Raw genomic sequence first — 23,338 nt, 5'->3', positions numbered from 1 at the left:
AGAAAAGGCTGAATGCACAACCATGGTTTTTTACGTCTTAATCAAAGACGCTCCATAACAATGATACCACCACCACCACCTGGGCACTAATTTACTCTGATTTGCCTTCTTCCAAACTGTGTTCCTCATGTATTTTCAAAGCATATCTGAAATACTGGAAATTGTTCTCTACAATACAACAAAGTAAATGCACACTCCATCTACCTATAAAGTTCTTGTGTTAAGCAGCATAAAGTCTGCTCTTAAGACCACACCAGCTGAAATATCTCTTGCTGAATTATGCCATTTCTGCATTCTGGTTGGTAATGAGTAGTAAGTTTTTCCAATAAGCTAGGCATATTACAAGGCATCCTCTGAAAACATCAGTTTTAGCTGTGTATTGAAAGACTGGTATGGAAGCTAAAACGCATTTAAAAAATCAGAGGAAGGAAAGCAAGTTTGCAATCTGCTGCTGAAAATCATTCTTTAAAAATGCTTCCAAGAAACAAATCTTCGTAATTCTATAATGAGAACCCAGAGAGAGTTGGACTGCCTCCCTCCCTCATTAGTTTTGTTCACTCTAAGAGTCTAACATAAGCCTCAAATTTGATGGGGGGGGGGGGGGGGGGGGCGGTGTTACATCATGTAACCTTGTTGCTAAATCTGAGATCAAACATTAATTCTTGTTAAATGGCCAAGAAGGATTTGTTAAACGTTTACTTGTAGATTATTGTCACTGCAGCAAGGGGACTATTTTGCTCATCTGAGGACAGCTGCTGTTGCCTCCCACCTGTGCTCCCAGAGCTCTGGAAGGATGGTAACCTGGATACCTGCTCCAGGGAATACCTGCAGCTACAACAAGGTGGGAGCAGAAACACTTCACACAGCGCTGATCTCATCGTGATAGCTTTATGCAACAAATACATTATGCAGTATGCTTACGATGGTTTCACACTGCACCTACAAAAATATAAATTTAATCTTTAAAGGCAAAAACACCCTAGGAACAAGACAACCCCAAGCAGCCTTTCATTGGCTTTCCGATAGCTGCACCATGGCAAGCTCCTCCACTTGAGCAATGCAAAATACAACAAATGCAGGAAGCTGTAAACCCGAATCTTGACATAAATCACAATGTATAAGCATATGGATGAAGTTATATAGTGTCAGAACAGGAAGAAGGACAGAAAAAAGCTTACCACAATGTGCACACTGAAATCCAAAAACGTCGGAGAAAGGAAGACGTTTTTATAAAGCTCACCAAAATAGTTTGTAAAGCCTCAAGAATTTTAACACTATAGTTTTCACATACCAAAATTGAAGTAGTAGTTCTTTTCTCTCAGGAAAATGCTTATTTGCACACCAGAAAATTCTGGTTGCCCTGAAATCCATTTGGAAGTTTCTTGGGGAACCCTAAAGGACCGTTTTCAGACCTGGGCCTCATTCAGAATATGACAGACAGGCGACATTTCAGAACTGTTTTATACTTAAAAGATGCTAGAAATTGCTCGACTGTAATCAAGAACTGTCTTTTCCCAGGTGCTCCCTCAAGGTACATTTTGGGGATTTTTAGATGATGACTTGCACATGCTCTGAAAACTGGATCCCTGTAATGACATCTCAAGCACAGCAACCATAAGAACACAGAAAAACAACAGTACAAGCAACTCAGCAAACACAAGAACTAACGAGGTAAGGATTCTCTACATCCGCAGCCTACCTTTCAGATGTCCCCTCCAATGCAGTATCTTGTTCCCACCACCCGCACAATATCCCACACAAAGTCATCCACCCAATTCTCTCCATTCAGTTCTGTATCTCATAAACATCACAACAATGCAATGTCCAGATGTCACTTATGGTGAAAAGAGAGCCTGAACAACCATCTGGTAAAAACAACACAAAACTTTGGCTGGTTTTGAACTAACGCGATGCTGACTGGCTGCAGCAGGCTAACAAAACTTGAACTATTAAATACATGGTATAGTCTATCTTCCAGACATGGGAGGTTTGAGTCCCTGTAACCTACCATGCTAACAAATACCACAAAACTCAGAGGAAAGTGGTATCTTTTAAATTTATTTCCATGGGTCAAATACAATTAATTGAATCTTTACAATTTGAATTGTTAAAACTACCCAACAAGTAAAAGATAACAGGAAAATAAACAGAGATGCAGAATGGAATACATTATGAGCTTTTACTGTCTCCTACTGGGGAGACTACTTTGCTAGATTTTAAAGATATGTGTAAACAGCATGTCTAATGATATGTCTCTACCAAAGACTGTATTTCAAGGTATTTGTTCAGCTTGAAGGCCTCTTAATTCCCTAGATGTTGTTCTCCCTCAGGAGTTGAGCAAACTAGAAACCTGTTGAGCCACACTAAAACAGATGACTACTTATTGCACTGAAGTAATAGAATCCTACAATCACAAATTCACTGACTTTTCTTACAGATAGGTGTCACATTTGCCAACTTCAGTTACCTGGGACTTCCATGGTTGACCAGGTTTCTGGTAAATGATTAAGAGAAGAGGCTTCCTCCAAAATAAAAGTATCAGCAAAACCTGCGTAGTAAGATAAAGGCCTACTAAGCTACATTCAGCCACTTTAAAAGCTAAAATGTCAACTTTTTATGAAAACTTTTTATGAAAATATTTTTATGAAAAAAATATTTTTAAAATCTTGTTTAAAATAAAATGTATTTAATAAAAAAAGTTCTGAATGCATAATGTCATTCCAAGATGAGATGACAAACAGGCCTACCATTCATCAAAAATGTGTATTTTAAGTTCTGTTACAAAATTTTTCACTTTGTAGATGATCATAAGCTATAGTTTTCCATTTTACAACTGTCTTGGGGTGACTTTATGATGTGTATCCCCTATCGCTGCTCTATGCTCAGAAATTAATTTTGTACGTTTCTGTGCCTTTAAACTGAGCCTGAGAGGGGGGAGAGGAAAAAAATCCAAGCAAACTTTTCAAAGCAGTTGTTCAAGGACACAGATACACACTCCTCTGCTTCTGCAGCAGCAAGAGCGGAGGAAGCACCCTTCCCGCTTTTCAGCAAGCTTTCAGCTTCTCTGCTCCGGAGGGAGATGGAGAGTTGAACTTTTGTTTTCCTGGGACTTGGGTTTTCCCCTTCTTCTCTTCTGGACTGTTTCAACAACATCAGAACACATCGGGAGAATTTTCCACCAAGGTCCTGGAGGCGGGCCCACACCAACCCAGCTCCAAGGAGGAGGAGAGAGACCACACCTACAGAAGGACTCTGAAATTTTCCCAGGTTTCTCTCCACAGTGAGAGGTTTATTATTTAGCGTTATTACCCTTTTCCTGTGTGTTTGTTAAATATTAAATAAGAGACAAAATAGTTTTTATCTCTTTCACTTTCCTCCGAGGAAAATTTCTTTTTTCCCCGAACCTGGTGGGGGAGGGATAGTTGTAACCTGCCTTCTATCAGATGATATTTTTCCTCCAAATTTGTCCAAACTAGTACAACAACTTAGGCCACAAGTAGTAGAGTTACACATATTCCAAATGTGATGTTCATATTTAATTAAAATCAATGTAATAATAACTAATATGATTAGTCAAATTAAAAAGATAACTTAAGAACTAATTCAACCTTTTTCTCTCTCTCTGATGGAGCAGGGGGCTACATCTTCACTATTCAGCCTACCTCCCCACTGAGTTAATCAAGTGTTTTCTGGGTAGGTTTTATAGCTATTTTTCTCCTGTGAGTTTAGCAAAAGTACAGAGCAGATACTATTATCCACTTCTTTTTTTATTTAAAAACCCACAAAAGACAGAGAAATTGCAGTATACCACAGTACTGTCAGACGGGCTAGCTAGTATCCAAACAGGGAATCCGGCTGTCTGCAGTAGTTGGTGTTCAGTGAGAATGAATGGCCTGAACTGGTGAGGATCTATTTCATGATGCAATACCATAGCACGGAATGAAAAGCAGCTAAAGAAATAAACTCCTGAATTTACTGGAGTTTCAAATCAGAAAACTTGGCTAGAAAAGTTTACCCTAGGAAGTGAATTAACATAGGATGAGAACATAAATACATAAATGTGACAAGAACTGGAACAGTCCTTCATTTCAGTCATTGATTTTTCCTTCCCCAGTCACTGATTTCACCTTCCTCCACAGAATTTTCTTTTCCATTTTTGAAGTACCACACATTAAGTGATCTGTTTTACTTCCATTACCCCTTACATTAACACAACAGTCAGGTGTTTTTGCAACAGTGCCTGCAAACTGTATTTACAAGAAACTATGTCCCTGCTTTGGCAGCAGCTACACCAAGTATCTTAGTACAACGGCGCAGTTACATCAGATACATGAAACATTCTGCCTCTTGGGCAGAAACCAGGCCCAGCAGAAAGCAAACTGAGGTTCTTAACAGATTTATTAGTGTAAATACCTATAAAGAAATAAACCTAGTGAAGGTTTATCTTCTGGACAGGAATAAAGGAGAAGGGTAATTTATATTTTTCTTCCCAATGAGTAGCAAAATAAAAAGGAAAGTAAGTAGTTGACAGATATCTAAAATTTATGAAGTTAGTTATCACTCATATATCACTTTGACTCGAGAGCACCATCCATCAAGTCCATACTGCCTATGGATATTATGATCCCATGTATTACAAAGTATTGCTCCTTTTCCCATAGTAGGAAATAACAGCCGAAAAGGAAGTGGAATATACACATAACAGACACAAACATTAAAAAAAAAGGATCTCACACTTTTTATAAGGAATTATAAATACATGATCCTAATACTCCTCATATGACATCACTGACATTCATCTATATGCCCTGTACATCAAAACAAGATAACAGAATCTGAACTGCTAGCCTAACAAAACCAGTTAAATACTGACACTTTCAGAAGCATGAATGACTACTGCAAAATGATTAAACCAAAATCACTTCTACGAGTTAAGAGGCTACGATATAGGGGTCCTTAACATGCATTTTTCTTTTAGGTAAAAGACATATGATGTCAACATCAACAAAGATTAATTTAATCCAAATACTGTTCATTTCTACCTAATATTTCCTTCTTTTGCTTCAATGTTGGACAAAATAAGAAAATAAACAGGAACGTTCAGACTTTTGGAGCACTGCATTCCTTGTCTCTTCTTTGTATAGGCTTCACTATCTCACTTCTTGTTCTAGATACACAGATACTGCAGCAATAGTCAGTCCATGAAGTTACACTTTGTGACAATGTGGCTGTGGCTAACTTAGCAGCACATCAAAAACCCACTGTAACCTCCAAGACTGTAAGTTAATAAATCACAGAATCACACCTTTTCCACTCAGTGGTTAATTTCTTCTAAAAGCCGAATCATTCTTACACATCTCTTTAGTAAGATATAGAAAGCTTTTTATCCGTATACACAAGCATACATCCATACATACGTGCATACACACATACATACTCTCAGATATTATCTGACTCTCCAGTATGATTATAATTTCATTCAATTAATTTCACGTCTTATTTTATAATTCCCTTTCTAATCTGCTTCGATTAAAAGAAGCCAAAGTCAAGTTTGTGTAGTGCTCCTCCAAGGGATTTCATGTTATGTTCATTTTACAGACGGGATAGTTTAAGCTGTCATTTCTGTCACTCTGGGTGTTTAATTCTTTACGACATGAAATCTTTCAAGCCACATCAGAAGATTATTCTTCTGTATCTTGACAACCAATTTTATAATATAATTAACCCATGCAATAAATTAGAAAATAAAACCAAAAGGTTATTTAATTAGCTCAGTAACAGCAATAATGACATTTTTGAGACGTTTTACAGTGAATTAACAGCTGAAAGCCAAAATTAATGGCCCAAAGTAAAGACAAGAAAACAGAATTTTCTGCTGTCAGTACATGAATTAAAACAAATAATCCACCATTACCTCATCATAAGTTCTTTATTTTACATTATTTTAATTGGCAGTGAATTTGACAATTCAATGTTCACCTTTACTTAATGATCTATTTCTGAGATATTTCTATTTTTTTCCCTCCCTTATCAGATATCTCTTCTAACTACCTAACTCCAATTCTCCCACTGGATTCACTCTAGTACTAAGCAATGCTGATATGCAAGAATACTTGATGGCCCTTCAATATATATTTCAATATGTAATTTCAACAACTGCTTCCAAATCACCACCTTCTAAATATATTTTAAATAAGTAACTGCAATCATATTCTGTAACTTCATGTTAAAATATAGCTGATGTTTTTAAACCTCTGAGATAATAATTTACATAATTTAATCTGTCACTATTAAATGTGGAGCCATAAACAAGTACAACATCTTAACAATTGCTCAGAGACAACTTTGCAAACCTTTCTAGGTCTGTGAACCTGATGATCCACTAAATTAAAGTTCTTTCTGGCCACAAGATCCCAGGTTTTGTTACAGTATATGATTATTCAAAGTGCAAAGTAACTATATTACTATATTATGACTTGCTTACAAAGAGCCTCATATCTTAAACAACAGATAAGTTTTATTCAACCCATAGAATTCAGACATGGGAGTTCTGGAAACCAGACTTTCAAGCTCTGCTGTCTTCTCTTGGCTGTCACGAAGAGCAAGCATGAGATTCTACAGGAAAGGAAATGGCACGAAAATCTGAAAAGCAGAATCTGCTATCTTCAGTCACATGAATTCACCTTCTCTTTGGCTCAGCTATGCCAACTGGAGCAATCCAAGATCTTTAGGGAATATTTTATTAAGGCTTCCTACTGATACCTTTCTCAGTTCATGGTTTGTAGTTTAAAGAAGAGTAGCATCTGGCTTCTGTAATGCTCTGAATTAGTACAGCATCTGCAAACCTCAAAATCATTAAAAGAAATCATTGAAATTCAGGCACCTGTGCAATCTGCAAAACTTTATAGCTCAATATAAAATGGAATAGTTAGATCTATGACAGTTCTAAACTATGTACCATATTTTATGTATCTTTAACTGAAATATAGGGTAAGAAAACTTCAGCTGGAACACCACTACCTATCAGAGTCACCTTCATGTTTCCAGTATTTTAAAAGTGTTCATCTAAATACCAATTATTTATTTTCTTATGTTCCATTCAGAGCTTAAACACACATTGGTTATAAATACGAGTAAAATATGAGCTCAGGAAAGACATAATTCCGACTGATTTTAGTACTTTGGTATCTTGCTAAAGGAAAGTCTTGATCTGAAGTACTGCTGTGCTGCATTCTGGCAAAAACCTATCAACTGAAAGTTTCTAACTCACTGAGGAAGGCGGTCATCTTAGACCTTGACCTTAAAAAGTAAATCTTCCCAGAGTGTTCATACTGGAGTGAGATGACTCGAAATACCTTGTACAAAGTGCAGCTGCCTCATCTTACACTGAGGTCACAGTCTACAGACAAATATGGCGGTAAAAGACCATCTCCCGTCTTGGTGAGCTTCTTACAGTCCTCGATACAGTGACTCTTAAAAATGTTAGTTAATTAATTCTCTTACACCATGGGTAAATTACCTTGACTATCCTGTAGCAAGTTTGAGGTTAAGGCTGTCCATAACAGCAGACAGGCATGAAGCTGACATTAGTCCACGAGTTAATCCCACAACCTACACAAATGCTCTCACCTTCTGGTAAATGAGAAGCCATTTACAGCCCTAATACACAGTACAGTACTTCAAATTATCTCATATTGTGCAATCCTCACATTTCCAGGTAAGCATGAAATAATTTGAATTCCTAGAAGTAACTAAAATAAAATATATTTAGATTAACTGTTAATTCTTCATTCTGAGGATATTCCATTGCCCAAAGTCATTTATTGCGGTTTCAAGAAAATCTATTTAAAATTTTCTTGAAAGTTAGTAGGCTTAAAAAGAGATCATTAGGAATTAAAAAAAAAAAAAAAGAAAGGATAAATGTTTTTTTAAAAGAGGGAACAAAGCTTTCTGGTTTTCCCTCACAAAACATTTGTACAATGGTGATATCATTAACCTCTAAAGCACCACCAACTGAAAACTCTTTTCAATAACTCATTTAAGTTCCTACTACAACACAGAAACTCACCCTCCCTATATAACTAGAAACTTAACTTCTATAAAAATTTTAGGTATCTAGGAAAACAGACATTGCACATGAATTGTGTATTTTACCTGCATAATCAGAAAGGAAACATGCCATTGATAACTTATGAAGAGAAATTTTACCTAACCCAAGTCACTCTACGGCTACAGTAAATCAGCTACTGGTCTGGGGCAATACTGATGGCAGGAGTGTTTAAATCATTATTTGATTCCATATCTGCAGTGAGATTCAAATCCAATCTCACAATTGCCTCCCTTTACTGTGCTTGGGTTTCACAATACAGAGCAGCCATAAAACACATGAACTAGACTCTTTTACAATTAAACTAGGTCAGAAGATTCATTTCAGGAATACATCTAATTTGCTGCAAGTTTTGAGGAAGAGACATAGCAAGGGTAGTGCTTATCTAACTTGCACAGAATGGATCTTACCAAAAATGGTCTATCTAAATCAACCCTGTAGTACTCTTAAGAGACCGAGTAATCTTAGATTTGGGTAGAGATAACATTTATGATAATCATGAGATCATTGTGCAAGAGACTTTCTACTCGGATTAAAAACATGTCAATCCACATACTGATTTTTCATCATATAAACCACGACTTCCTTCAAACTACTTGTGAATAATGACTAGGTGGTACAAAACTGCAACTTGCCTGGTCAAGATAAAAAGCACTGCCATCTCGGATCTCTCGTCGCTGTTTGAGGTCAGTTTCTGTGGTGTCCCTTGAGAGCGCAATATATTCAACCTCCCGCTTTGTCAGCTCCTATGGACAACAGTCTGAAGTCATTGCAAACGTAAGACTATAACCCGAGTAAGTGAACTTTAAGGATCGGCTTAATGGTATAATTGTACAAAAGTGCTCTAGGCAGCAGCACAGTGATCTGAAATAACTGAACAAAATCTAGTATCTCTTATTTTAAAAATGTTAACAGTGTGTTCTACCTCAAACAAAACGGTTTGAATTTCTGCTCAATAAACTTTATATTCCCCAAACCTATTCTAAAAACATAATAACCAGCTATATACTCTTTCCATTGAACACCTGCAGCACCCTGTAGGTTTATCTTCTGGTTCCAGACTCTGAAAAAGAACCGGCACCTACAAATCACAAATAAAAATCAGAAGTTTTCTGTAAAAGATTGAAATGTTCAACTCTCACTATTATACTGTGTTTACACTTACAGCTGTGATTATTACCTGCACATGCTCTGCCAGTACACTGATGAACTATATTATTCTTATCCTCTCTTCCTTGGCTGTCATGAGATGCACTCTGCATCTGTAAAACTACAGACTATTTAAAAAAGGAGAACCCTTGGGTTATTCTTTTGCTTATTTTGATTCAATATGAGATATACTTAGAATTTGCTACCTTAAAGGAATAAAGCAATTCCCCCATGCATTTACAACTGATATTTCTGCTACTTCCATCTCTGGGTTATCATTCATTCTGCTTAGGAAACAGATTCATAATGAAATTCTCTTAGCCCCTACCCCTCAACTAAAAATGTCATTGATTTAACAGACCTCTCTTAACAGGTAACTTTCAACTATAGTTGTATGAAAAAAATAAAACTAAGATGTAAAGCCCGATTAAACTATTTCCTTTCCACTTTTTCAGTGCCTATTGGGTTATAAAGCCACCAATTCCTTTATGTTGCAGGTAGATAACAGTTGTACTTTCTTTTAATTTAAAAAAAAAAAGTGTTTTTCAACAATTAGCCCTGTGTAGGAATGCATAGTAGCTTTCAGCAACAGCAAATAGAAGTTTTCCAGGCTTATATATATTCATTAAAGGCACCACAGCATGTATCAGCTCACGTGGAAAGTCCAGCCTTCACATAATTTTTTGGCATGCTATTGAATCAGTTGCAGTCTTTTTAACAGATCTCAAGTGCATACAGTCTGTGGCATAAATAACAAGGCACATTCTATATCCCATGCCTGGATATCAGGTGTTTTTCCAAGTCCTCTTTTTAGGTTATATCAAACTCTTCTCATTTATTTTAAGGAATGCATCACACTGTTAAGTATCGCATCTGGTTTGCTGAATTAAGAAATCTTTTCTCTCCTTTATAAAGTTCAAAATCTCACAGCTTTCTACTCTATGCTTTACCTCAGAGAGCTAGTGTTTGAATTAGCATCTTTTGATTTTTAAATAAATGGCTGATCTTTATGACAACTGTTTACATGCCTCCATTTGTGATCCCTCTGCTCAACCAGATTCCAGAGAGAGCTCATGGCAGACCAAGTCCTACCCACATCACTTTTTGGGGCAGACATCCCCCTCCTCCTGATCACTTAAGGGCACTGATGTTTTAAACGTGAAATTTTGTACATGATGCTGCCATGGTTTATGCAGATGGCTGTGGGCACATCCTTCCCACATTCCAAGAGAGGATCATACACGCATCTACTCTTTCTAATCACTCAGAATAACTGTTCCCAAATGTTACTCAGAACACTTTTCTCCCAAATCCTTTCCTTCATTTCTTTTTTTATGTAATGAAGCAAAAACTATTTGTTGTCTGTAGCAGTAGGCAGATAACTTAATCTTCTAACATACATAATGCCGAGAACAAACTGCTTCTCCATTTGTGATAGCATATGGTAACACAGTTTTCCAACTCATTTTTTTTCCCCTCGAGTTTAAGCAGAAAAACATGTACTAAAATGTCTGTACTTCCTATTTGTCTATAACAAAATCTGAGCTTTGGAAAGCAAATTTATGAAAAAAACTTATTTACTTCCTAAGTAGCTTGCTGTGTAAGATTTCCTAGGACTACCTTTTACCATTTGTCTAGTACGAGAACGACTGACATTAACAACTATGTCTCCAACACATTTAAACCAACATACTCACCAGATACTGCATGGCAATAGATCGCCGGAGAGGCCCAGGAGGCCCAATAAGAAAGATGTCTTGGCCAAGAAGATCTTTCTGCATTATCCATCTTAAATGGTGGACTACAGACTGGGCCAGAGACTCTGTCACTTTGAAACACAAAGATAAGAACACATTAATAAATTTTGAAAAGTGTTAGATACCTGGCAATTCAACACTTTCTTTGAGCTTATCTCCAAAATTAAAATACAAGACACAAAGCTGTACTGCCCCAATCTGGGCAGCTGAAAAGCAGAGAATTCCACACACAGTTTATAACAGATCATTTAATTTACATATAAAAGTTTATACACCTATCTTACCCACTGCTTTTTACTCTGCACAACTTCATCCTTAAAAAAACAACAACTGACATAAACTGGAGAAAGAAACTTGCGGATTTGTATTTCACATGAAACTGATCAACATAAAGACTGTTTTCTATTACTCAATGTTGAGTGGACTCCTCAGCACCAGTTAATATAATATACATACATTATTAACATTTTGTAAAATATTTATCCAGCCTATATCCCAATGCTTCCGTGAACTTCAAAAAAAGTTCCAAAAACTCTGATTGCGCCAGACTAAGATTAGTATTCAGGGACAAACTTAATTTCTTACTTTTTAAAAAGACAACTGCATTCCTGTCTATATTTTCACACAACAAACCACAGAATTAAATTATTAAGGAAATGCAAACTTTGTCATGTCACTACATTGATACCATACAGCTTCCAAGATCATAATAAAAAACAAATCAAAGCAGATCTATTTACTTCTATTAAGAAATATCATATGCATTAATTTAAAAAGTAATAACCTGATGATAATTAAACTAAAACTTTTACCACATGCATACAAATGTTGGCAGCAGTGGAAAGCATCATGCAAAAAGAGCACACTGAAGGAGCGGCATTGTTCTCATTGCCACATATCACCCTATCCCCAGACAAGTCTTTCCCATATCCCCCAGCAAAGCCTGGCTCTTTCTCAGCCACAAGCAAAAAGCACTAGTGCAGGAGGAGAAGGCAAACATAAGCAAGTCAGGAGGGAGATTTATGTACGCATGTATGTGTATGGTTGCTTTCAGAACAGTCTGACAAGACTAATGATGAGGTTTGAAGCTGGAGGCTCAAGGGCAGTAACTGGGATGCTGAAGTGCAGCAAGGAAGGAGCATGAAGCAATAAAATCTACAAATGAATACTTGGTTATTTACCTTTTTCCAGTGCAATTGCTAGGTGCAACTAGAAGCCAACATTTAAAAAAACAAGCCCCGGTATTACATCTGAGACAGGGGAACCAACATGTGCAGGGCAGAGTTAAGGACAGCAGGCAAGAGTGCCACTCGGTTCTGAAGGTTCACTGCTGAATCTTTGCAAACTAGAATTAAAATCCATTTTTGTAAGACCATAGAAACAGTATTAAACAACTGTATGAGAATCAAGGAAGACTTTTTAACAAAAACTAAATGAAGGTTTTGGTCTTTGGTCTGGCACTTGGGGAATCCATTTGAAATCATCTACTTCCAGAGAAATTCACAATATCCTTACCACCAATGTGAACAGGAATAGCGTACACACGCAGGTGAGCAATCCATGCATTAGGATTATCAGATTAATTGTAAACAAATATTTCAGCTTTGCCTTATTGTCTAGTTTTGTTTTCTGAACAACTGTCATTATTGTGCCCAGGATTAGCTTTCATATATGGTGTGCTGACATCAGAATGTAAAATGTTTTCTTCTTCCTCACTGAAGTACTGTATTCCAAAAGCAATGCACATCACACCACACACAACCGGCAAAGTGCAAATCAATTCCTTGCAGGGAATAACATGTTCCTTTCTACAAGGTTTTCAAGGAAATTAGGGAAGTTTCTATTAGATATATTCTTTCGGAAATAAAGCATAATACATCACACCAGACTAAGTGCTCTGTCCAAACTTTGCTACTGGACAGGTATGGAAATTTGAAAAGCACCAAACAAAGAAAAAGTATTATTTTCAAGGTACCATTAAAATTTTAGGACAGATCTCACATTCGTTATTACTTCTACCTGGATGAAGCCAATGTGCCTCTAGTGTATTTCTATAGTAGCTGCTCTCAAAAAAAAAGAAAACTACTTTGCTTACAGTGAAAAAATACACTTGGAACTCTTTCATGTCAAAATTCATGCATTAGAAGCATGGCAAAACCAGCTTTGACACAGCCTGACTACAAATGCCTCTGGCATAATTCTCATTAATATGTGTAGCTATCTTTTTCATTTTTAGGGTGGTCTCAAGAAAAAAACTCAGCTCACACTTAAAAACAGTACCATAAGTAGCAAATGACTTTAGAATGTTCAGCGACATCTGCAAAAAAACCCCTGTCATGTAAAAGAGAACACAAGTGTACAGCATTCAAAAAAATGTAAAATCATAAAGCGTGATCCCCATGAAAACCTTAAGGAATTTCAGGGCACTTATATTGCCATCATCGTGTTAAACAGTCCAAATGTACTCTGAAATAGCAATACAAAAAATACAACTTAGTGTCTGAGAACTTCCTGCTTTTTTTGAGAAAAGGACACGAAAGACAATTCCTTATCAATCCATTTAGTAGAAAAAGGTTTCCTTGATTCTCCATTCACATCATTCTCCTCACAAACAGATTATACCTAGGTCAATTATAATACATGTTTCCAATCACAAAGTAGCACATTGACATCTGCAAACTCACTCAAAGGAAGCCTGTTACAAATGATGCCAATGATTCCAAGCTAGCATTCCTTAAGGTGAACTGTCATGACAGCAGCTTCCACTTGTCGGTTCCTTCAGTTCTAACATGTAATATCTGTACATTGTTCCAGACACTAAACCTACTACACCTTCCCAGTTATTTTTAAAGTCTTTTTAAAATCAGAAGAATGCAACATTTTCTTGTACATGCAGTCTGTGCTGCACAAACTGCTTCCAAAGCACAGGATGCTTTTCAAAAGCAACCTCAGAAGCACATACTCAGTATCTTGTATATTATTTATATATATTTAGACTACTTGTACTGTGTTCTCTGCATTGTGAGGCTTTCAATTTCTCTAATACGACTTGAAAAAAATTCCTCTCTGTTCAAGAGCTGTATTTCAACTTTACTACAAGTACCAAATAATAATTTTCTATGACATTTAGAAGACAGGGCAAATTCACTGAGGAAAGCATCAGCAAGTATATTACAGCAATATTTATTAATTACCTGATGAGTCAGATAGCATCTAATGCAAACTGGGATTGCACAATCTGTTTAGTGGCACTCTGCTGATTTGCAGTAGTTAAATAGCAGGCCCAATACTCTTAATCTGCAGGATGGTGCATAGTAAGCCTCTGCAGTGTATTCTCTAAGACACCATCTGGCACATGCAGGAGAGTAGCTGGTGCTACAATTTGCTATTCCTGTGTACCAAGGACAGACAGAAAAAGTGCATTCTATTGATTTGTAATAAGTGGTAAGTAGAACAGCACCTAGCAGAATCTGCACAAACATTCTGTAAAGTGAGCAGATGAATCTGAACAGAGAAATCCCCAAATAAGAAAGTAGAAAATGTTTTAGATGGATTTTGCAGCAAACGCAGCAGCTGCTCTTGTTTGATCCACAAATCAGCTTTTGACAAAGCCAAGACTGAAACAGCTATGCTAGCCTCGGAAATATTCCAGTTCACTCATACTTGAATTCTTGGCACACTCACTGAAGCCATAAGATTCGCTGGAGATACGAGACAATATTTGCTGGCAAGTCCTTGTGTCCCACTTACAGAAGAAATCCCATAAATGAAGAAGATTGCAACTCTTCCCACTGTTCAAACCGTCAGGTGAACTGATTCCCAAGAATACCTATTCCAGACGTGATACAAAATACAGCAGAACTCCCATCCCTGTATGACTCTGGTTGATCACATAATAACCAACAGGTGCTTAGAACACATCAACATACCTAACTGTCAGCATAATAAAAAAAAACTTCTGCATACCCTGAACCTTGAGTACAAAGCATGCTCATTGCCTGAAAATGGCTCCTTGTTTCAGGAGTGCTAAAAATTAAGGACAGGAACAAGATGTCCCCCCTCATCTGAATACCGAGGGGTCCTTTAGCTGTCCATGGCAGTCTGTGGTACATCCAGCACAAGGAGCAGCTGCCGTAAATACAGCTAAGGGAGAAGGGGACAAGGAAGAAGGTCTTTGTCTAAAAACATAAATACATTTCAAAAGGGGGATTTTTTTATTTGATTTTTCAAATGAACTCACTGAGACTCATTTCACAGCTTGTTCAGGCTGGGGGACAATGAGGAAAGAGAGTGAATTGGCCAGGACAGGGTGAAGGAGGCAGGTGGAGAGAGAGGCCAAGGTGGAGAGAGAGGCACTCCTATGTGGTCCGCTTTCAGCTGCTGCCATTTAGCAAATAAAACATTGCTGCTCGTCCCATTTTATGCTGATGCACAGAACCCAAAGAGTTTTCAGTCTCACAGCGTGGTTACATCACAGACAGTTTTCACTGGAATACTGCTTCTCCTCATAAATTTTTCATGGAAACAGTCTTCATTCCAAAAAATTTTTGGTCTTGTGGTTTTAAGGAAACAAGCTGCAAGTCTTTACAGGGGCTTAGAAAGGGGGAAGTTACTTCTTGGATGAGACCGTAAACTCATTTATCAATTCCTCTGAGTTGATTACTTCACAGAAAAGTATTAGTTCAACACAGAGAAATCATATTTCTCCATGTGAGAATAAATTAAAAGATAATATAAAGGAAACAAGTAAAACCAAATAGCTTTCTGGAGGAAACCCTGAACGGGATTCTGAAGACTAAGTTTCTCCTAATGACACATAAACATGGAATAAGTGAAACTATTCTTAGCTGGATGTACTACTCAGAGAAATACATAATCAGAGCAGTCATCCATAGCTCAGACTCCAACTGGAGGGACATAGTATATCTGCATTTTGAGCACAACAGCTCAGGCCAGCACCAAAAAGTATGCGAGAATCCAAAATAAAAAGAAAGAAAAATTATCATAAGATACATATAGAAAATAAATAATGGTTTTCAAATACGCAAGACAGAACTACCATGAATGAAAAAAGTTCTCTACATCAAGGTTATGCTAGATAGAATAAACCTCTGGGAACTAAAAGTATGTCCCAAAAACCTAAATGAAGCATTTCAACAAGTTTTGTCACAAAAGAATCATTAATTACTGGAGCAAAGTGTGCAGAGAGGTTTTGATTCCTACATCACCAGCATGTTTTAAGAACATGGAGGACAACCATCTCTCAGGAGTGGTTCAGAGTTGACTGATCATGTTTTGAAGCCCAAGGAACAGTACAGACAACTCTCTGAGCTCCATCCAGACCTTCTCTGTAGGTTTCCATGTTCCCATGTATGCCTGTGCCTCATTCTCAGTACAGACAAAATGGGGATAATGATGTAAGAAGTCCAGAGCTCTACTGACAAAAAGCCCACTGTTTCAGATTCTGGATGAGGTGGTAACACCCAAATAGCAGAACAGTTGGAAGTGTACATAAAAACTCAAACTGTTGAAATAATCATCATCTCTGACAGCAGACAACTTCCCTGAGGTTAAGAGTAAAGAAATGTAATGACTAAAATTTTTGTTAGCATGAAATTACAGTCATCCTGCAATACAACCTGTCTCTAGAAAGTGTTGCATTCTGGCACTCAGATGTAAAGTTAACATAAAAAAAGAACGAGCACACATTCCAGTGAAAATCTGAGCACACTTAAGAGCAAAAACTGAACATACACCTGTACTAGCTTCCATATGTGGCACATACCATTCTGTGAGGACATAGAGATTATTACATGCATGAATATTCCATTTGAATTCCTCACAATAATTACTGTTTCATGTATTTCAACTGAAAAAAAGTAACAGAATCCATCATTTAATCCTTTGTATACACACATGTCACTTTTGATCACACATTGGGGAGGGTGCTCAGACTGAGGACAGCTGGCACAAAACGACACTGTTTGAAATTAATCTTCCACAATTCAATGCAGTTGCATGTAATATCTCTCAAACACACTTGCACCTTCTCAGAGCAGCAAAGCCCAGATGCAAAAGAACATCCCTTTTCCTGCCCTAATGAGGATTTGACATCATTGAACAAAATGTCCTGGAAGAGCTGTGTTAGGAATCGTTTTGTCAAGATTAACAAATAGAAAAAATGTCAACTACATTATCACTTTTGTAACATTTCCAGAAACCATTAAGGAAATTAGTAAACTGTCATGAATTCAAAAGAAAAAAAAAAAAAAAAAAAAGGTGCATTCTTGCAATTCAATTTCAGATCTAAACTATCACAGAAAGTCATACAAAGTTTCTCCAAAGTATAATTAAAGAAACAATCGTGCTTTCAGACATGGTGAGACTTTAAAAATGTAGGGCTTATTTTTACTGATGAAAGAACAAGCAGTAAAAAATAAGTGCCCTCTTTCTAGAATGTGTCAGACACAGTTATGATAAAAATCCCATTAATAAAATTCCCTTGTGCATGACTCATTTTTACTTGTCACTTACAAAAATAACTCATATTTTATGTACCTTTAATTATTGTCTTTCAAGAAAAAGCCATTTGACAACAACAGCAAAACAAATTAATATTTCACATTAACACACAAAATGGAGCATTTTGTAGAGAACTTGCCAAGTACCTAGCAAAAACCTGAAAAGCAAAGACATGGAAACAAATCCTATCCATTTCTGCAAAATGTAATAAGGCGCAATAAAGGAGTTAAAAATCAGTCTAATTTGGTAAGACAAAGAAATAAGTATTTTGGTATCTATGTGACAAAATGACAACTGTAAAGTTTTGTAGGTACTTAGGACATTTACATTCTTCATTCTGTTAAGATTTTTTCAGATTTTTAAGGCAATTTTTAAGCCCAGAAAATAATGCTGAGTTTAGAGTATGTTATAATATATCTAAAATTTGCTGCAAATTTTAGATACACACTTCCAACATCACCACATTTTAACATGGCTTTTATCTTCTGGCAGAAGAACAAAAGCAGAAACATTCTACTTTACACAAATTATGAGCTAGAAAACAATACTGCAATACTAGTAAATGAACTGTAGTCACTTCAATTCCCCCCTACTAGTTCTTACTCCACTACAAACATTACAATGTCAGAGACCTTCTCAGGGATATTTCCCGCTTAAGCAAATGATCTAATTATTTCTAGTCTTAGTTTAAAAGAAATCAGGTAAGTACATTTATCATTCACATTTAATATTAATTACTAAAATAAATTTTCAAAATATATGATGTTTTACTTTATAAATTAGTCTAAACATACAATTACTTCCATTTGGTTTATGCCAAAACAACTTGTATCTACAGCAGTCATTCACCCAGCAAAACAAGAAGTATTCTTAAAAGAAGAAAAAAAATGTTAAGTGATACACATACACTCTCTAAATATCCCACAACAAGATGATAATCAACATGAAGTCAATACAATCTATTTAACTCCACTACAGGAATATATCTTTGTTCTCCATAGTAAGATAACCAAAGAACTTAAACACTAAGGGTTAAAAAAATTCCTAAGTTTAAATACACAAAGAAACTGCAATGAAGTATTTGAAATAGATTTCCTGCTATGAAATACATTAGTATTCTATGTTACTTAATTTTAACTCATTTGATAACTAAGTTTACAAGCAAAATCTTATACCTTAAGTAATCCTACTTCCAGTACATGACTACTGATGAACAACAGTATCCCAAGCATGACACAGGCTCCTTTCAGTCATGATTATTAAAAATTAAAAAGAGAGAAACAACTAATAATATGTATTCTAATAAACATTACTATCACTTGGTATCAGATTAACAATAATAATAATGTTATTATTACATGGTATCAGATTTTAGCTAAAATGTCAGTATTCTGTACAAGCTCCATGTTTAGAAACCTTTTTGCTATCAGTTTTCAATGACTTTTTCCTTCTTATAATCATTAACTAGAAAAATCTCTCCTTTGATTCTACCAAATGCTTTCATAATTCTCTTACCTTCTCAGTCCAAAGAACTGAAAGAGATGCTGTTAAAGTAACTTAGAACTAACATTTAGCTTGCTGAAAAGTGCGAGTTGAACAAAATATGTAATAATGACTCAGAAAGCATTGTTAAAACTAACACATTTGGTACAGCACAGAAAACCAGAAAGCAGATCAATCTACCAGAATTATAAATAAGTGAAATGGATCACATCAGTCATTAGCATAGACAACTGATGGCCTTCATGATCAAAATGAGAGAAAAAGCATAAAAATTAAAGGATGAAAAGTGAAAATCTATTATTTAAGGAGCTGTGAAAAGCAATACAATGCAGCATTTCTCAACTGTTTGGCTGCATTCCCAGGAAACTCACGAGGAATGCGAAGTGACATTACAGTCTAAAAGAGAAACCCTTTCCTCATAGGCTACCCTGTAACAGCAATGGCTGTCACATGGCACTGGAAATTTTTGGTACTTTAGATCACCTGGTAGGAAAGTGACAGTATGATGCCTACTGAGTTTTGAGACTTCAGCAGCCCACAATCCAGATTTAGATCAGTGATCTGGCCCACCAGACCACTGGCAGATTTCACTAGTCAAATAGTGAAAGCAAACAAAATCTTCCTCTTGCCCCCTCAGCAACTTGACCTAGCTGAAGATGTCCCTGCTCATTGCAGGGGGATTGGACTAAATGACCTTTAAAGGTCCCCTTCCAACTGAAACTGTTCTATCATTCCGTATTTCTGCTACACCTCTCAAAGGGCTCATATTTCAGAAGAAATGTTGCATGACAAAACAGAGGTAAGAAACAATAATCTAAATATGTCAATATTAACAGAGTCTACTATCCCAGTTATTACAAAATCAGGAATCACAGAAACACAGAATGGTTGAGGTTGGAAGGGACCTCTCGATGTCAGCTTGTCCAACTGTCCTGCTCAAGCAGGACCACCTAAAGCCTGTCTGACGAACTGCAGCACTATTGCCTAAGAAAACAATATAAATTTTTTATATTGCCAGCTGTGCAGTGGCAAGTCTATCATTGATACTATCAGTGCCATCCTTCTAAAAAATAAACAAAACACACCAAACAAAAAAAAAAGACCAGTGCCCCAGGAGTTTTCTTGATTCAAAATGCCATAGAATGGATTTAGACATGCTCCTGGAAAGCACATGCACTTGAAGTGAATGATTACACCCACTTTCCACCTGCAGAACTGTGCAATGACCATCATTGGGAGTTCTCAGTGCTTGTCCCTGTGTAAACAGTAATATAAGACTTGCATACCCTTTTAGAATGCCATGTGTGCTTGGTTTTGGTCTGCAAATTTATCTGAATGGAAAAATGAGTTATTAGTGAATGTTTTTAAACTTGCATTCTGGATATCCAGCAGCCTACATGTGGAAGTACGGAACAAATGGCAACTGATCATTTTGGATCCTCAGAAAACATCTGGCCTGTATACTGGGAAAAGCCACAATGCAAACATGATTCACATCTGATCCATGGTGCAAAAGGAAAAGCTCAAGAAGCATGTATTCTCCATGAACAGTCAGGATATAAGGATAGCTGCAAACCAGTGACATTTGTAATAAAGTATCAAAAGATAATGTGAATCAATTTTAGGTACATGTATGTGCCTTGTTTATGTGCATAATTGGCTGCGTATTTTCCATCTGACACCATTTTTCATGACTATGCAACTGACTTCTTATTAACTTGATGGATTGCAAAGATCTGTATGTTTGCTGACAACAATTATGTGATAATCTGGGAATACTAAATATCACAGTAGGAAAACACCATACATCTGCAAACTCATAGGACATACAATCATATTGCAACTGAATGATAATTCGTAACAGCCACAGTTTTATGACCAAACAGCTTGAGATTATTTTCAGAAGTAATCCTTGGATAAGAACCCTTTTGAACAAAAACATGAGACATATACAAATGATTCTTTTACTGTCCCATTGACCAATGGGACAAGTTATATTCAAAGTTAAGATTCCTATACAACCAGCTGAACCAGAGATGTAATAATGAACTAAGCAAAGACAGTCTACACCAAATTGCATGGTTTTTCAAAATATACTTCTTAGATCATTTCAGTAAAGTCAGTGAGGTGATTGAGTGACTAGAATTTTTTTTAATAAAGCCTTGAAATTCCTTCAAAAGGAAAGCAGATTCTTACTGTAGTTTTGAGGAACAAGTTCTGGGTTCTTCGGTGTTTTGAGTTTAAAAGACACATCTCCAATAGTGACAGTATCACCTGAAATAAAGAAAATAAGCCTTTTAGTTCTTACATAGTTAGATACTTTAAAGTATTTAAGGTTCTTAAAATTTAAATCATAGGCCTGCTGTGGTGAGGCTGACTATGGGTACACAAAGAAGCCTCAAATGTGTTTGTGTTTACTAACTACTCTAGGCTGCTTTTCAGTAGATCAGGTACCTGGACATTTTACATTTAATTAATATTACTTTTTCCTGTTTTTTCTTTTATTGCTGCTGTTACAACCTTAAGCTGTTGGGAGCTATGGAAATCAAGCCCAATGTAGAACCCCATTCCAGCCACCATTGCTGATTAACTGAAATTAAAACCTTAGCACATTTGCCTGTAGAACTATTGATGCCTTTTCCTAGTCTTAAAATCAAGAGTCAAACACGGTTAGAAGGGAAAAAGGGATTTTACCTCTGTATTAGGTGCACCACGTCCAAGTGGAATGCACCTCAATGCACACCCCCAAAAGGTCTGGTGTAACATTATAGGTCTTACTAATTGGCATATCTATCAAAGATTCCCCAATGAGGGGCTCAAGTGAGCTCCCCTTCCCAAGGAACCTTCCCCTGGATGGTTCTATCTTAGTTTACAGAATGTGTTCTGGAGAGGACCTTGGGGTCTGGGGCATTCTGATCCCTACCTATGAAGCTTCTAAAATGTTTCGTCTCATAGCTTGACAAATAAGTCCAAGAATGTAGGCAAAAAACCACTAAGAATGCAAAAGCTATAAAAAGGTATAAAAGGAATATAAAAGAAAAGGCAAAACATCATCATGACATCACTATCAGTGAGAAAACACTTCTAGGTGTGATGATTTTCCTGAATTTTCATGCAGCCTGGAACAGTATCTGCTGGAGGTACAAAATTAAATATTCATGCCAGTGGGCCCTTCCTGCACTTCCTGAACATATGGCTGCAGAACCCGGCACCTTTCCAAAGTTTGAGTGGTCTCAAGCACTTCTTGCTCTGGATTTCAACAAACCTAAAGCATCTGGCCATTTTACTTAATGGCCTCTTCACTAGGACCTGCCTGTCTTATCTATCTTTCTGCAGCCATAGGCTTGAATTAAATTGCAGGGCATGCCCTGTGCACTTTCTCATGGAAATCAAAAGTGAAATCTAGTTTGCAGTGAGGAAATGGGCAAGCACCAACGCAGCAGTGGTCACATTGAAAAACAGCACAATACTCAAAACACAGGAAAATGAGGTTTAGACTAGAAACAAACCCAAAGTTTATTTTCTTTCAAGAGTTTGGGTCCCCCAAATGAGTCCACAAGTATTAAGACCATGAAACTAAGATGACTCTAGTAAAATGATGTTTTTCCCATTACTGTTGCTAAAGATACCACCACCTCCACTGCACTGTAATGCATGCATGAAGATGGAGAGGATTACTGGAGGAAGACTGCTGCACAGGGGTACAGTTTTGCCACAGCACTGTGATTACACCTCCTTTCCACAAGCTGAGGCCAAGTCTTAGAACTGTCTCTTGTGTTCGTGCTTTTCTCAGAAGTGAGATGTAGAAAGTAGACAGCCCACAAACAAGATCAAACAAAGATCCAATCCTCTCACAGATCTGTCCTTTGGCCTATTCCATCCAAGAGGATCCAACCTACAGTTGCCTATCTCTAGCATCACGAAAGCAGGCAAATGTTTGGAAGTCCAATGCTGGAATCAGAAAGAGAGATGCTGGAGAAGCAGCTTTCCCAAATTAAGAGACAACTAAAAGTCCTCCAACACATGCAGTAGCTCTCCTTTCAGTCAGCTATGACTCTAGCTTTGCACTCAAATGCCGTACTCTTCCAGCATACCCAGCTGTTACTGCTCATCTCACAGGACTGAGAATCCCCAAGTTCTGACTAGATTTATAACAGCCAGAGTAGAATCACCTGCAGTAACAAACAGGAAGCAGTGAAGAAAGGATTATAGCTGACTTCCTCCTAAACTGAAGGGTTTGACTAACATGCAGAGATTGGGATTCACAGCTTGACATACATGCCTGCACATGGGTCTTTCT

The 23,338-nt window shown here is 36.9% G+C and overlaps 1 protein-coding gene across 1 annotated transcript in view; it reads right to left on the bottom strand.

Annotated features, from left to right (window-relative positions):
- The window catches only part of VWA8 (von Willebrand factor A domain containing 8), a 181,253-nt gene that overhangs the window by 146,431 nt on the left and 11,484 nt on the right, over positions 1-23,338 (bottom strand). The window contains exons 2-4 of the mRNA XM_082278807.1: positions 21,235-21,312; positions 10,954-11,084; positions 8,743-8,853 (exon numbers count right to left, since the gene is read on the bottom strand). Of these exons, the coding sequence (XP_082134933.1) occupies positions 8,743-8,853; positions 10,954-11,084; positions 21,235-21,312 (320 nt within the window). The remainder of the gene's footprint in view (positions 1-8,742; positions 8,854-10,953; positions 11,085-21,234; positions 21,313-23,338) is intronic.

The sequence above is a fragment of the Coloeus monedula genome (assembly GCF_965178545.1).
Source record: "Coloeus monedula genome assembly, chromosome: 3".
Taxonomy (NCBI): domain Eukaryota; kingdom Metazoa; phylum Chordata; class Aves; order Passeriformes; family Corvidae; genus Coloeus; species Coloeus monedula.
Note: the sequence above shows the minus strand (reverse complement) of the source record. Positions and strands in the feature narration are given on the sequence as shown.